The 16,567-nt window shown below is 43.0% G+C and overlaps 1 protein-coding gene across 1 annotated transcript in view; it reads left to right on the top strand.

Moving 5' to 3' along the window:
- Nucleotides 1-16,494, top strand: part of COLEC12 (collectin subfamily member 12) — a 225,309-nt gene extending 208,815 nt beyond the window's left edge. The window contains exons 6-10 of the mRNA XM_004389698.3: nt 478-966; nt 1,926-2,062; nt 3,918-4,027; nt 14,503-14,648; nt 15,883-16,494. Coding sequence (XP_004389755.1) covers nt 478-966; nt 1,926-2,062; nt 3,918-4,027; nt 14,503-14,648; nt 15,883-15,902 — 902 coding nt within the window. The 3' untranslated portion in view covers nt 15,903-16,494. The remainder of the gene's footprint in view (nt 1-477; nt 967-1,925; nt 2,063-3,917; nt 4,028-14,502; nt 14,649-15,882) is intronic.
- Nucleotides 16,495-16,567: the final 73 nt, after the last annotated feature.

Genomic DNA, 16,567 nt, shown 5'->3' with positions numbered 1-16,567 from the left:
TGTGTGCTACTGTTTTATGAGAAACTATTTGTTCTGTAAGCCTTCACCTGAAGTACAATAAAATATATAAAAAAAAAAAAGAGTTCGTTGATAAATATTGGTCAAATCAATGAAGAGGAAATTAGTGGGAGGGAATCCTGATCCCAACTGGCACAGCCTTTGTAATGGTGACAAGGTGGCCCAGACTACTCAGAGCCAGGGAGCCCCAAGTGAATGGTGGAAGTCACATGGATATTGAGGATGGCGGAGTTGCCAGTGTTAACATGAGGATGTCTCTCCCCTGAAATGTCAGTGGGATATAAAAGTTGGGCATCGTTAAGATACATTCTAAATGCTTGAAGCAGGAAGGATAAGCTTGTTAAATACAGTCAACAATAGTATGGTAAAACAATAATCCTTAGTGTATATATTTTATACGTCCAGATTTTTTTTAATTGGATGTCATGTTTATGTCATTTACATTTCTTCATATTTTAGGTCCTCCTGGCCCCAGGGGTCCCAAAGGTGACAGAGGATCCCAGGGACCCCCTGGTCCGACTGGCAACAAAGGACAGAAAGGAGAGAAGGGGGAACCTGGTCCGCCAGGCCCAGCCGGTGAGAGAGGCCCAATTGGACCCGTCGGCCCCCCTGGAGAGCGCGGCGGGAAAGGCTCCAAAGGCTCACAGGGCCCCAAAGGGTCCCGCGGGTCCCCTGGGAAGCCCGGCCCTCAGGGCCCCAGTGGGGACCCAGGCCCCCCAGGCCCACCAGGCAAGGATGGACTCCCTGGCCCCCAGGGCCCTCCCGGCTTCCAGGGCCTGCAGGGCACCGTGGGGGAGCCTGGGGTGCCTGGACCCCGAGGGCCGCCAGGCTTGCCAGGGGTGCCTGGCCTGCCAGGCCCCAAAGGTCCCCCTGGCCCCCCAGGCCCATCAGGCGCAGCTGTGCCCCTGGCCCTGCAGAACGAGCCAACCTCAGCACCAGAGGCCAACGGTAAGTCTGAGCCGCCCCTCACACTGGGTGGGCAAGGCCCACAGTGTGCGCCCCCACACACACACCCTCCGCTGCCCCACTTACTTGGCAGTGAAAACCTGGTACGGGGCAGGCAGGCGGGCTCTGCTGTTTTCCCAGGCCCCATGGCCTCACCTAGGCACACGTGCTGTTCTATCTGATCCCCATCAGGTTCTCTAGCACGTGTTTGGTTTAGTCAAGTAGGCCCTCAGAAGACTAACCCATCACAAACATTTCCTTTATGGAAGCCTGAGGCTGGCCACCCCTGCCCCCCCGCCCCCGTCCCCTTTTATGCTCTCCACCCTGGGGATGGACCCCTCTTTGGTTAACTCTGTCAGCATGCAGATGGAACTTTCTGTTATTGACACCCAGATCTAATTTCTTTTTGAGAAGGCGTTAGTGTGTCTCGATGCCTTTGATAATTAAACTTTTGGCAAAACTCTGCACATTTTTTTAGCAGACAAGCCTATTTTTCTCTCCTTTGACCCACACTAGATTGTCTCTGCTGCTTGTCTCTGCTGCCCCAGGAGCATACTTTTGGGTCTAGGCTCTCACATCTCACTGTTTATGGGTTCCATATGATTCCAGATGACACTGACCATCTGTGTCTGCCCCTCTTTCTGTTGTCTTTGTTGTTGTTTCTGTTATTTCTGTCTAATAACTAATCCAGATGCAGAGGAACAAAGAGCCAGTCACAGATATTTTCCAGATTATGTGGTTTTAACTACCATGTGCTCTGCACTTCATTTCTCTGTACTGGTCTCTGCTCCTAGCGCATCAGTGGACCTCAGCCACAGGCTGCACACACGGACGGACGCGGGGGCTGCTGCTTGCCTGTGAGCAAAGCAGGGCCGTGGCTTTGGCCTCTTAACCGTATCTGAAGAAAGGCATGGTGCTTTGGGCATATTTTTAATCAATGCTTTAAATCTTTGCATTGCTAGGTTGCCCTCCTCACTGGAAGAACTTCACAGACAAATGCTACTATTTTTCGGTTGAGAAAGAAATTTTTGATGATGCCAAACTTTTTTGTGAAGACAAGTCTTCGCATCTCGTCTACATAAACACAAGAGAAGAACAGGTATGTTTGCAGCATACTGGGTTTGGGGAAAACTATAATTTAAAGATAGTTTACATCTGGAAATCGCATGATTACTGGGGACTCAAAGACATCAAGAATTCGTATTCACATAAACATTCCCAGAAGGGTCCATTATGAAGATTTGGGGGATATCCAGTGACTAGAGGAATGCATGGCATGGAAATTATGTCCTCATGCTTCCACCTGGAAGATACTGCTTATCAAGCCTGGAGATGTGTGGCTCTTCCCAGTGGCTGCTGGGAGAGCCAGAGCACAGAAGAGAAGCCTGTGAGTTAGTACCAGGCACCTGCAGAGAGAGAAGCAAGAGGCGTGATACCATAGGGGTGGGATGGGGTGCAAGGGACCAGACATATGGCCCCAGCAGGGTCAGAAAGAGCAGAGAAGGCCATGGAGGCAGAGCACACACATGATAATGATAGGGACCACTCATTAGGCGCTGTCATGGGTGGTGCAAACAGTGAACACACTTGCCTGCTAACCAAAAGGTTGGAGGTTTAAGACCACCCAGAGGCACTTGGGAAAAAAGGTCTGGCGATCTATTTCTAAAAAATCAGCCACTGAAGACCCTGCGGGGAAGTTCTACTCTGACACACGTGGGGTTGCCATGAGTCAGAATCAACTCAATGACAATTGGTTATGTGCCAGGTACTGTGTGAGGTATTTTCTCATTTAAACCTCACAACAACTCTAGAACACAGATACTATTATCCCTATTTTACAGATAAGAAAATGGAGGCCCAGCAAAGTTTAAGTGATTTACTCATGGCACAATAAGTAAATGCAGAGCTGAGACTGAAACTGAGGTCCATTTAATAACAATGCCAGTGCTCTTTCTTTAGTGCCACACTCTTCCAGTGATCATCTTCTTCTTCTCTAAGGAGTTCCAGGAGACACAGCCCTGCAAACAGATGCTTCCCACAGTAACCGACCAAGAATGAGCGCACAAAGGACAGTGGTCAGGCCCCTGGGCTTTAGAATATTCAGACCTGGGTCCAATCCCAGCTCAACCACTCAAACTATCTTTGTTTAAAAAAAAAAAAAAGAAAAAAACTAGTTGCTAACATTGAGTCAACGCCGACTCATGGCACATGTCTTAGAGTAGAACTGCGTTCTGTAGGGTTTTCAACAGCTGGTTTTTCAGAAATAGATTGCTAGGTCTTTCTTCAAGGTGCTTCTGGGTAGACTCAAACCTCCAACCTTCCCTTTAACCATCTGCACCACCTAGGGACTCCTATTATCTTTGTCATCTAGGTTGTTGTAAGGGCTGAAAGACACAATGCATACAGCACACCTGGCATGGTACCCGGTACAGAGTAAGAACTCCATGAAACCAAAAAAACCCATTGCCGCTGAGTTGACTCCGACTCATAGCAACCCTATAGGACAGAGTAGAACTACCCCAGAGGGTTTCCAAGGAGCAACTGGTGGATTTGAACTGACGACCTTTTGGTTATCAATTGAGCTGTTAGCCACTGCGCCTCCAGGGCTCCCAAAAAGCTCCGTAGTGACATGGTAATTACTATTATTAGAACACAGGAGAGATATGTGGTGGCCGGGAAATGAAGCCCAGTGGAATTCATTGAGTTATCTAAGTGATTAGAGGAGGAAGAGCACCACTTCAATATCACCTGTAAACTAAGAGGAAAAGATGCCAAAGCCCCCAAAACAGTGCAAAACAAGTGCAATGAGAAAGAGGACAGCAGGAACGGTGTCCATGTTCTGACACACATCATCTCTTAAATTGTCCTTTTTTCCAAATGTTTGTTTAAAAAAAAAGTCCCTGGGACATCTATTCCCAGAAATAATAATGCACCTTCACTAATTTATTTTTCAGCAATGGATAAAAAAACAGATAGTAGGGAAAGATAGCCACTGGATCGGCCTCACGGACTCAGAGCATGAAAACGAATGGAAGTGGCTGGACGGGACGTCTCCAGAATATAAGTGAGTGCTCAGCATCTTCCGCACTGGGGCACACACACTGCTTGCTCTGCGCCTCCTGCCCGACTGCCTACAGTTTCTTCCTTAATGATCTTATGTCCTAGGCACCGCTCTCACACTAACACTCCTGGGTACCAGTAAATGGTTCTGAGTTCTACGTAGGGAAATCATGGTTGAGTACCGATATGCCACAAAGTAGGTTTTTGGTGTGTTTTGTTTTGTTTCATGAAATGAAACTTTTTCATTTCAAAGAAAAAAATCATAAGAGATTCCTAAAACTACAATGTAGGGTACTTCTGGGTAAGGCATTTTCTTTAAATGCTACTATGGAGGATAACTCATTGCCGACGTTTTGGTTAGCAGCCAAGCTCTTAACCAGCCTTGGTGGCACAGTGGTTAAGAGCTCGGCTGCTAACCAAAAAGTTGGCAGTTCAAATCTACCAGGCACTCCTTGGAAACACTGTGGGGCAGTTCTACTCTGTCCTATAGGGTGGCTGTGAATCAGAATTGACTCACTGGCAACAGGTACGAAGGATAACAGGGCCCCAACAGCCTCAGGCAGGCAGAGTTTACCCCTGCAGTGTTTCTAAGAAGCCCTGGAAGTTCCCTTCAGGATGGCACAGTCAGTACCCCCATCCCTGCTCAGCTTCTGGCCAGAGTGTGATTTTGAGCTACAGGTTTGTGACGCTCCTACAAACTGGATATTCAAGCGGACCACAAACAAAGCTGCATTGAGATAACTGTCTCCTAACGGTGTTAACACGTCCTGGAAATTAGATGGGACCTGAGTTCTATAAAGGCAGCAACAAAGAATGGAAACAATTTGCATCACCTTCATGGAGCACGGGGGCACAGAGTCTCCATGAGCCTCATCCCTAGTCTTGTCTTAGTCTGCTGAGGCTGCTGTAAATGCTGCCAAGTGGGTGACTTTACAGAACAGAAATTTATCATCTCACAGTTCTGGAGCCTCAAAGTCCAGGTCACCGTGTCTGCAGGGCCATGCTGTCTCTGAAGGCTGAAGGTGAAGAGTCTTCCTTGTCTTTTCCAGCTTGTGGTTGCCTCGGGTGTTTCTCAGCTTGCAGATGCAGCTCACACGGCATCTGTCTTCCCCCATGTGTCTCTGTGTCTGTCTGTTCTCCCGTTTTAAAAGACACCACTCAGAAGGGATTAGGACCTACCCTCTTCCAGTATGACCTCAGTAACTTCACTGATAACACCTTCAATGAAAGAATCTATTTCCAAATAAGGTACAAGGGCTGGGGCTTCAACATATCTTTTTGGAGGATGCAGTTCAATCCATAACACTACCCCAGGGTCTAAAGACGACTAAACTGTACCAGTTTGAATTTCACTTCTTCCTCCTCCTGCTTTGCCTCTCATGGTGTAAAAATATGCCTCCCAAAATGCCCCAAATTGAGCAGAATGTATACAAGCCCTCTTCTGAATAGCCTTTAGTGTACATGACACGGAGAAGCAGGCCCTGCAGTGCAGCCTCAGAAAGAATTTTTTGAGCGTGGACAGAGACCTGCAAAGGGCAAGCAGCTCACTGTCGGGTGCTATTCCCAACCCTGGGACAGAAAACGTGGTGTTTCGGGTCTAAGACAATGTCATGATGCAGAAGCATAGATCTGTATCCGCCCGGGAGCAAGGAGTAGGGACCCAGGGGTGACTGACAGGTCAGATGGGCTTTCAGACGAGTTTCTGTGCGCATGTGTGTGCTGTGCACGTGGGTAGGCAAACAGGCAGGTGTGAACTTTCACATCCTCAATTTGAAGAGTGTGATTAGAGGATGTAGATGGAAACCTGATTAAGGTGATCTCATTTAAAAAAAAAGTGGCCAAACATTGAGGTGGAACATTTGAAGATTTTAGATCTGCTCCACAGGTGGGCTCAGACTGCCCCGCGGGCAAGGGGGTACCCGCCTGCGGATTTGATGGAGACGGTTCTCCATGTGCTTCTTCTGGGGAGAGGAGGCTTCACCCCAGCTGGCACCTTGGGGATTTGCCTGAGCTGCCCAAGGAGAGGCCCAGCACGGCAGGGATGCCCCTCCAGAGAACAGTCGTGAGTTAACATCTAAAGTGTGAGCAGCAGAGTGTCAGAGCTGGGGGTGACAGGCAGAGGTTATTAAAAATAAAAGGTAAATCTGTTTTTTTGATAGTCAAGAGTATTAAGATCTTCTTTTTAAAGCAAGGCAGCTAAAAAAAAAAAAATCAGTCTCCTCCACTTTTCTTAAATGCAAACAAGGTCTGGGTTAGACTCACTGAGAAATTCAGTGTTAAGCCTTCCTCCAAGAAAACACTCTGTTGGCCCATATGGGATGGATTGAGCCAGAACATCATAGTCTGTGCCAGCTCTCCCAAGATGAAATTTTCCGCCTCTTCCCTGGGCTCCAGCAAGAATTATGGGATGTGATTTTAGAGGATCATGCCAGCAGTGGGACCCGGAGACCTGGGACCCTGAGAAGGACTGAATCACGAGATGCCTTGTTTGGAACTGAGTCCCCAGACACGGCCCCTCCCTCTGAGTTCTCCCCAGAGCCTTGGCTTCAGCACTCAACCATAGCACTGGCCCTGCGTCTCATCTTCCACAGAAAGGAACACATGTCATATCCAAAACTGAAGGATCAAACTTTAAAAGCAAGAATAAATTAGGCAGACATATTATGAAGACTCAATAACTGAAGGCTAATTTAATTTGACATATAATAATAAACATGGCACAAACTAGACAAAGCCAGTGCAGGCACATGGAGAGAGCACAGGCTCCGGGGTCAGTGAGATCTAGGTTCAAGGCCTTGACCCAGCACTGAACAGCTGCGTGACCTGGTCACAGCTGCATGACCACGCAAAATCTCCATGTGCTCATCGATGAAATGACTATCACAAAAGTCCCTACCTCAGTTCTGTGAAAATTAAATGAGATAGTATATATGTGAAGCATTTAGTACAGTGCCTGGCACATGGGAAGTTCTTGAAAAATGTTACCTCCTAGAATTCTTGTTGGAGCCCTGGTGACATGGTGGTTGAGAGCTATGGCTGCTAAGCAAAAGGTCAGTAGTTCAAATCCACCACTCCTTGTAAACCCTATGGAGCAGTTCTTCTCTGTCCTATAGAGTCGCTGTGAGTTGGAATTGATTCGATGGCAACGGGTTGGTAGTATTCCTATTATTATTACTATTATTGTCATAATCATAAGTATTATAAGAGTAACTGCAGAATAATAAACCAAAAGAATAAAACCAAACCTGTTGCTGTCAGGTCGATTCTGACTTATGGCGATCCCATGTGCTACAGAATAGAACTGTTCCATAGGATTTTTTTGGCTGTTATCTTTACGGAAGCAGATTGTCAAGCCTTTCTTCCATGGTGCCACTGGGTGGGTTCAAACCACCAACCTTTAGGTTAGTAGTCAAGTGCAAACTGTTTGTGCTACCCGGAGACCTGCAGAATAATACTACCTAGCATTTATGTATTTTACAGTGTACTGATTGAGAGATCACACACAGGTCTCACAACAGGTTGTGAAAAAGACAAGAAAAATATTCTCTGCCATGACCTAGGGCAGAGACCCAAGCCATGGGGACTGGACTTCAGGCTCCCAGAGGTCCCTGACCAGTATAAATATCCCCAAAAACTCTCCCACCTACTCAGACTCACCTTTGCCCTCCTCCTCTGTTCTTCTGTGGCCGCCAGGCATTGGCCCATCCACCTTCCTCCCACTGCTCCAGCAGTGGTTTCTGGACCTGGTCCCTCCCCATGCCTTGCTGCATGAATGTGACAGAGGAATTAAGCTTCACAGCTTTCCTCTGACCGTTTTGTCACCAATGCACACACAGCCCTTTTGAAATTGTTTATGGTTTTTGTGGTTACTAATAAAAAGGATATAGATGAGGGATCAAAGGCTCTCTCCTCTGCCTCTTGTCCCCTCTCCTTTTTTATGATGAGAGCTGCTTGAGAAAGACAGTGCTTGGACAAGCAAACAAAAGGCCGTGGTGACATGGAATAGATGCCAAGGGCCTTAGGGGGCACCCAAGACCCGAACTAAGGCTTATCCCCAGTGAAGCATATGCCTGACTCAATGAATCTCGCAGCAGTTTTTCCATTGAAGCAGGATAGGCTGGTTGGAGAAAAGACAGGTGTGAGTTGTAATCTGTGCTAGGCTCAGGATGAGGCTCTGGACAAGGTTCCCAGGTGCTTTTTATCCACAGCCCAATCAATTTTCAAAGAAAAACTGGAGGGCTGACATAGCTTGCCAAGATTTCACTTGCCAATTAAGAAAACCCCAGTAGTCCTTTCCAAGGAAAGAAAGCTGGTCATCTTACAGGCACACATACTGTCCTGATGTTGCTCAGTTCACCACAGACCTGTAAAAACTTTCTCCTGGGCCCACATTAGTCCTCTGTCTGCAGGTTCGATCTCTTCACCCCCTTGATAACATTGGGTGACTTATTGTCGAATGTCTGCTGTGGGCCAGTCTCCGTGCTGGCTGGAGGATCTAGACTAGAGAGAGAGGTGTTGTCCTAGTTCTCATACAAAAAGTATGGTTTCCAGGACCACATGACAGTCAAGAGGACACAACAATCCTAAATGCATGTACACGAAATAGCACAGCTTCAAAGTACTTGAAAGAGAAACTGAGAGAACAGAAAGAAGAAATAGCCAAATTCACAATTATACTTGGAGATTTCAGCATTCTTCTCTCAATAATTGATAGAAAAAGTAGATAGAAAAATCAATAGGAATGTAGTAGACTTAACACTATCAACTAACTTGACTTAATCGATTATGGAACATTTCACCCAACAACCATGAATTTACATTCTTTTCAAGTGCATATGATACATTTACCAAGATAAATGATACACTGGACCATATAACAAGTCTCAATAAATGTAAAAGAATTGAAATTATATAGAGTATGTTCTCTGATCACAACAGAATTAAATTAGAAATCAATAACAGAAGGATATCTGGAAAATTCACCAAGTATTTGGAAATCAAATGACACATTTCTAAGTAATCCATGGATCAAAGAAGAAATCATGAAGGAAATTCAAAAATGTTTTCAAGCAAGTAAAACAACATAATAAAATTTGTGGGATGCAGCTAGAATAGTACTAAGAGGCACATTTATAGCTTTAAAATGCTTATATTAGAAAAGACAAAAAGGTCAAAAATCAATCATCTATGCTTCCACCCTAAGAGGGTAGATAAAGAAGAGCAAATTAATCCCAAAGTAAGTAGAAAGAAGAAAATAATAAAGACCAGAAAACAATAAAATAGAAAAGACAAACAATAGAAGAAGCAGTGAAACCAGGAGCATGTCACAGCTAATCTTTCTATTCTTGATGGAACAAATGTAAGGTGTGTCATGTGGCAAAGGTTGTCATTGTTAAAAGAGGCTGCCTGCTGGACTTGGGAGCATTGGACACAAATAGGATATGGATTCTGCCCACTTGCTCAGGGCATATTGTAAGGTACCCTTTCTTTCCACCCTGCCTGCAGTTGCCCCAGTTTAGATCCTCAGAGATGTAATAGTCTTCCAAAAATGCATTTGAATCTCCTCTGTTCCTCTTGTCCACTTCCTGGTTGCACTACACAGGACATCATTTGGTGGAGTCCCTGGGTGGCACAAACAGTTCAGCACTCAGCTAACCAAAAGACTGGCAGTTCAAATCCACCTAGAGGCACCTTGGAAGAAAGGCCTGGTGATCTACTTCCAGAACATCAGTCATTGAAAACCCTATGGAGCACAGTTCTACACTGACATACATGGGGTCACTGTGAGTTAGAATTGACTCCACAGAAACTGGTTTGGGTTTTTTGTTTGTTTGTTTAAGCTGTCAAGAGTTACCGCTTTCATCTTTAAATCACGAAGAGAAACTATGGATTGCCTTTCTGTTCATGTCAACTACTCTGTAATACTGCATATAATGTTTTCAGAGTATGGAATCAGAATGCTGGGGACAAGAAGAGGGCCTTAGACATCATCTAATTCAATAATAACCCACTCTGATTCATGCGTTAGGTTGCTATCAGAGTGGCACTGGCTCAAGCCGCCACAGAGGAATCTTCCACAATACAAACCAGAGCAGTGGGAGAAAATTCTATAGCAAAGAAATGTTTCTCACTACTAAGATTTTCCTGCTTTGAGGCCAGGGCCTCACCAGTAGAAGTCTCTTGGCCATGAGGCTTCAGTCAGTCTTGTGGTCAAGAAGAAAGTACTGAGTTGTGAGGTTGGAAGGAGCCATTCCTAAGATTGGAAGTGTGTTTTTTGCCTCCACTAGAATACACCCACAATCCTGGGGGAGAGTCACACCCACCAGCTGATGGGCATGTGTGTTTCCACCTCCCTGGAACAGTCAGTCGCAATGTTTCCAAGTTCCTGGTGTACTTAGAATATGCTGTCCAAGTACACACGTGCGTTGATACCCAATCACATCCGTGGTGTGTGTGTTATTATATGGGATTCAGGGATTTTCTGCCCAGGCTTCTGCCATTCTTCCTTCCAGAATCTACCTGTGAATGAGGTCAAGGCACCATTTTAGCTGAAATTCTTCTCTAAAATAAATTGGATTTTATATTTATCGGATGTGTTCTGTTTTATTACAAGCATGCAGACTGAGGGCTTTTCCACAAGTCACTCCATGTGATTTTTAGCTTTTCTGAAGAGATGCAGTGAGGCTCTGGTGATAAGTTTACAAGACCAATTGCCCCTGCAGCCTGGCTTCAGGCTGCCCACACCCATGGTGCCTGCACCACCTCTCTCACCTCCATCACTGCTGCAGAGCTGCGTTCTGCATTTAGTCCCTAAAGATAACCTTGAGTACTGTACATGAAGAATCCCAGTGACCTGGAAAAACGAATGCAGAATGGCAATATAGATTATCTCCTTTCTTAGCAATCGATGATCTCTTTGTCTAGTCTGCACCTCCCTTTTATCTACTTAAAATACAAGGAAATGCAAGGGGAAAATATTAAGCAGGTCACCTGTTAGAAGTCATGTTTATAGTGTCCCAGTTAACTGAGAGGAAACCCTGGTGGTGTAGTGGTTAAGAGCTATGACTGCTAACCAAAAGGTCAACAGTTTGAATCCATCAGCTGCTCCTTGGAAACCATATGAGGCAGGTCTACTCTGTCCTATAGGGTTGCCATGAGTCAGAATCGACTCAATAGCAGCAGGTTTATTTTTTATTTTTATTTTTTTTAGTTAACTGAGAAGTTTAAAATATCAAGTGTCCCATCATTATACATTCAGGGACCATAGCTTTCAAATTCTGTAAACAAAATCAAAATCAAACCCTCTCAAAGTGAACAAAACATACATCAATAAAATCAAACTCCTCAGGTATCCCTGGCATTTCTTGAGAAGTCCTGCACGGTGAGCAGAAACAGACAAAAAACATACATGAAAGTAGGCAAGTTCTAAACTTTTCATTTTTAATCACTATTTTTCCTTCTACCTTCATCTTGCTCTGGCATCACTGTGACAGTCTCCCATTTTGAATCCATTTGTTTATTGTCTGTTAGTTGAGTTCTGCGAGAACAGGGGCTTCGTCTGTTGTCTGCACTGCTGTGTTGCCTTTGCTTAGAATTCTGTCACATAGACGGAGTTCCATGTATATCTGTTGAGTGAGTGAATGAATGACTATTTCTAATTCTCTCTCCTAAGTATCTTCTGATTATTACTCTCACAGGTTGATGGTTTCCTCTAGATTATCTTTTTATTACTAGATTTATTTAAATGAAGTCACTTTTCATTTCTTAAAAATTCCAAAATACACATTTGGTGTGGGGGAGTCGATTCTGCCTTGTTTCCCCCACCCTTTAACTGTAACCTTCAATTATCCTATCCCACTGCCCTTGGGTTTTGCTGGTCTTATTGTCAAAAGATGTGGGGTAATATGGGTTCTATCCTCCGGTGACCCCAGCGCACCCTGTGGCTGATGGGGTAGTGAGTCATCATTATGGGAAGTACCTCCTTTTTCAGATGTTCTTTCAGACACTCCACGTGAGGCAAGCTTGTCCTCAGGCAGTAACCACAAGCTTCTGTGCAAGAACCTGTTTCTTAGGGAAGACTTAGCTTTCAAGTATTGAGTCTGAAAATACAGCTAATTTATTGCAGGAAACAGAATCAGAGCTACTAACCTTGCCAAAGAGCTGTTTTGAGCAGCGGCATCCAAGTTAACAAACCCCAAGTGAACTCATCCTAAAGAAAACTTGTTTTTAATGATCTCTCTCCCAAAAAAAGGCAGGGAAATAAATGAGTCATTTTCAGTAAGATTAAATTACTATTTCTTTCTAAAGCAATCAAGCTATCTCCAACCTAACCAGACAACTCTAACCAATTGTTTATTTCAGGTTCTTGTAGATGTCTATCAAGGGTCTTTCACTTTCTCTGCATGAATTTGACTTACTAGAGGCAAGATATCAAAGTCTACAAGGATGCCTCTGAGTTCTCACAAGAATGTTTTATATATATATACATATATATATATATATATATATATACCCAGAAGTGAGCATTCTACTGTACATTAAAAAGTTACCCAATAGCCTTTTTTGCAGAAATGGAAAGGCTTATCCTCAAATTCTTATGGAATTGCCAAGAGCCTGAATAGCCAAAGCAATCCTGTAAAGGAAGAACAAAGTAGAAGGACTCACACTTCCTAATTTCAAACCATACTATGAAGCTACAGTAATCAAAACAACGTGGTACTGGTATAAGGACAGACATTTAGAGCAATGAAATAGAATTGAGAGTCCAAAGATAAACCTATACATCTATGGCCAGTTGGTTTTCGACAAGGGTGCTAAGTCCATTCAATGGGTAAAGAATAGTCTCTTTAATAAATGGTGCTGGGACAACTGGATCTCCACATGCAAAAGAATGAACTTGAATCCATACCTCACACCATATACAAAAAATATCTCCAAATGGATCAGTGACCTAAATGTGAGAACTAAAACCATACAACTCTTAGAAGAAAACATAGGTGTAAAACTTAAAGGCCTTATTTTTGACGATGGATTCTTTGGTATGACCCCAAAAGCACAAGCAACAAAAGGCAAACTAGATAAATTGGACTTCATCAAAATTAAAAACTTTTGTGCATCAAAGGATATTATCAAGAAAGTGAAAATGCAACCTACAAAATGGGAGAAAATACTTAGAAACCATATTATCTGATAAGGGTTTAATACCCAGAAAGTATAAAGAACTCATAACTCCACCACAAAAAGACAAACAATTCAATGAAAAAATGGGTAAAGGACTTGAATAGACATTTCTCCAAAGATATACAAATGGCCAATAAGCATATGAGAAGATGCTCAATATCATTAGTGATCAGGAAAATGCAAATCAAAATCACAATTAGATACCACCTCGCACCCACTTGAATGGCTGTTAATAGAAAAACGGAAAATAACAAGTATTGGCGAGGATGTGGAGAAAGTGGAACCTTCATGCATTACTGGTGGGAATATAAAATGGTGCTTCCAATGTGGAAAGCAGTTTGACAGTTCCTCAAAACTTTGAACTTATCATATGACCCAGAAATTCCACTCCTAGGTGTATACTCAAGAGATTTGGAAGCAAGGTATCAAACAGACACATGTACACCGATGTTTATTGTAGCACTACTCACAATAGCCAAAAGGTAGAAACAACCCAAGTGTCTATCAGCAAATGAATAGATGAACAAACTGTGGCATATGCATGCAATGGAGTATTATTCAGCCATAAAGAGAAATGGAATTCTGATACATACTACAACATGGATGAATCTTGAAAACATGTGGAGTGAAATAAGTCAGACACAAAAGGACAAGTATCGTATGATCCCACTTATATGAAATATCTAGGATAGGCAAATGCATAGAGACAAAAGCTTATTAGTGGCTTCCAGGGGCTGGGGGAGTAGGGATAGGGGATTATTGCTGAAGGGGTACTGAGTTTCTGTTTGGGGTGATGAAAAACTTTTGGAACTGGATAATGGTGATGTTGCATAGCATGGTGAATGTAATTAATGTCACTGAATTGTACACTTAAAAATAGTTAAGATGGCAAAATTTTTGTCATAAATATTCTACCACATTGAAAAAAAAGTTAGCATTCACATAACTGTTGAAGAAGGATCCAGTCCCATCGCATTGTAATGAAGCAGCTCAGTGTGTTGACTTCACTGTGGCAAAGATTACAAGCCTACAGGGAGATGCTGTGTTATGCCCCAGACTTCTGGCCCCCAACCCAGACAGGACCTTTTAGAGTGTGTAAACTGGAGACATCCCCACCTCTGCAAAACAGCTGCTGCTTATCCTGAATAAGAGCATGCACTGCTTTTTAAACAATGCATTTTCATTCTAGGACAAATAACATGCTTCAGGTTTGGTTTTTTACATTTCTTTGCTGCTCTTGAGTAAAGAAAACTTCTGTTTTACTGTACAAATAACATTCTGTTTCTGTTTTGTTAAAAGAAATTGGAAAGCTGGACAGCCAGATAACTGGGGTCATGGTCATGGGCCAGGAGAAGACTGTGCTGGGTTGATTTATGCTGGGCAGTGGAACGATTTCCAGTGTGAAGACATCAATAACTTCATATGCGAGAAAGTCAGGGAGACAGGTAAGCAGTAGAGTGCATAGCAGAGGGAGTTGCAGAGCTCTGTCCCATTTGAGGGAGAGAGGAGGTAACTGTAAGAGTTCTGAATGCAGGCTCTGCAACCAGCTGTCTGGGTTCCAGTCCTGGTTCGGCCACTTACAAGGCTCATGGGAATAATAATAGTATCCTCTTTACAGGGTACTGGGAGGTCTTAAACGAGTTAATTTAAGTGAAGCACAACTGTGCCTGCTGTAGAGGATGTACTCAAATGTTAGACTAATTTATAATATTGTCAGTTCATTGTTCTTTAACATATGGCACCAATATCATGCATTTTTCATAGAGTTCCACACACAGATAGTGCAGGTGGCCAAGCTTTCAATTCCACATGTATTTATTGAGCATCTTCTATGGGCAGGTGCTGTGCTAGATAATGGGTGGATACAGTCTGTGCCCCTTATAAGCTCATACTCCAACGAGGCCTTTGGGAGATTTTCTTTACTTCACAATATTCTTATGAAAAACTTCATTTAATCCATGACTCTCATCTTAGTTTTCTTCATCAGAACTAGATTTAAAAGTTTGTGGTGGCTGTAGGGTGAATGCTAATGGGTGCCAGGTTTCTTTGGGTAAGGTGCTAAAAATGTTCTAAAATTAGTTTCTGAATTGCACAGCTCTGTGAATATCCAAAAAACCGAATAGTATACTTTAAATGGGTAAGTTATAGGGTATGTGAATTATATCTCAATAAAGCTACTGTTTAAAAAAAAGGTTATGGTAAACAGAAACCTCAGATATATTTTGCTCCAGTTTTTTTTTTTTTTGGAAGTAACTGGGGCACAAATTATGCATCTAGCCATTCAACAGACACCAGTTGGGCACTTTTCATGTGTGAGGCACTGGGCCAAGTGCTAGGGATCTCGAGACGCACAAGGCACTCACAGCCTGGTCAGTTGGGAATGGGGAACACAGACATCTAAACAAGTAATTACAATAGATGATGATAAATAACCCAGATTTGTCATTTGGCCATTTGGGATTTGATTGGGACTAGGCTTCCCCAGAATAGCCTCCTTCAAAATGAAACATAGCTTTTGCTTAATATGAAGAAGAACTTGTAAGCATTTCTTTGAAAAAATAAACATCGTTGAAGGACATATTTTATGATCTTCCTATAAAAACTCATGTTCCTTTTTTGAATTGTAAATTAATTTAATTCTTTAAGAAATTAACGCCCATCCTCTTGTCTCTGTTTTAGCACTATCATCTGCATTATAATGGGCTGCAATGTAATAACATGAGCAAAATTTGGAATGGCTTCCGAAGGCAGAGGATACTCCTTTCTCACCAAATTGAAGAAAAGCACTGAAAACCAGTTGTGGAAAACACTGACAGCAGTGTCTGTTAGTGTCCGCCATCACCCAGGGACTTGGGAACAAAAACGTTCCCCCATTGTGATATGTTGATTTTCAGTGTACAGATGGACTGAATCACATAGATTTTTCTCAGCCAGTAACCATACAATTCTGCAAGTTATACCTTCCAAAGTATGGAATGCTCCAATCTGAAAAAGACTATCATTTGTTGTTGAGCTATAGGAAGAACTTAAACATATACTGTGTAAACAGTGCCTTCCATTTCTAAAAATCCCAAATGTAGGAAGAATATACAGACATACAGATATATAGGCCAACTCTTAGTAATAATATGAAATATACTTAAAGAGCTTTTAAAACTTTGTATTTTTGTACAAAATATTTTCCTTTTACAATTTTTCCCCTTTTTTGCCATTTTTATCTATATAATATGTGGAGCCAAAGAAAACAGTAATAGTACTAATAAATAGGGTTTCTTGTCGGATTTAGTTCTACCCAATGGCAAAGAATTTTTTCAGTTGTGGTTTAAAAAAATAATTAAATATATTTGTGTGTGTGTGTGTGTGT

The sequence above is a fragment of the Trichechus manatus genome, unplaced genomic scaffold (genome assembly GCF_000243295.1).
Source record: "Trichechus manatus latirostris isolate Lorelei unplaced genomic scaffold, TriManLat1.0 scaffold00256, whole genome shotgun sequence".
Taxonomy (NCBI): Eukaryota; Metazoa; Chordata; class Mammalia; order Sirenia; family Trichechidae; genus Trichechus; species Trichechus manatus.
Note: the sequence above shows the minus strand (reverse complement) of the source record. Positions and strands in the feature narration are given on the sequence as shown.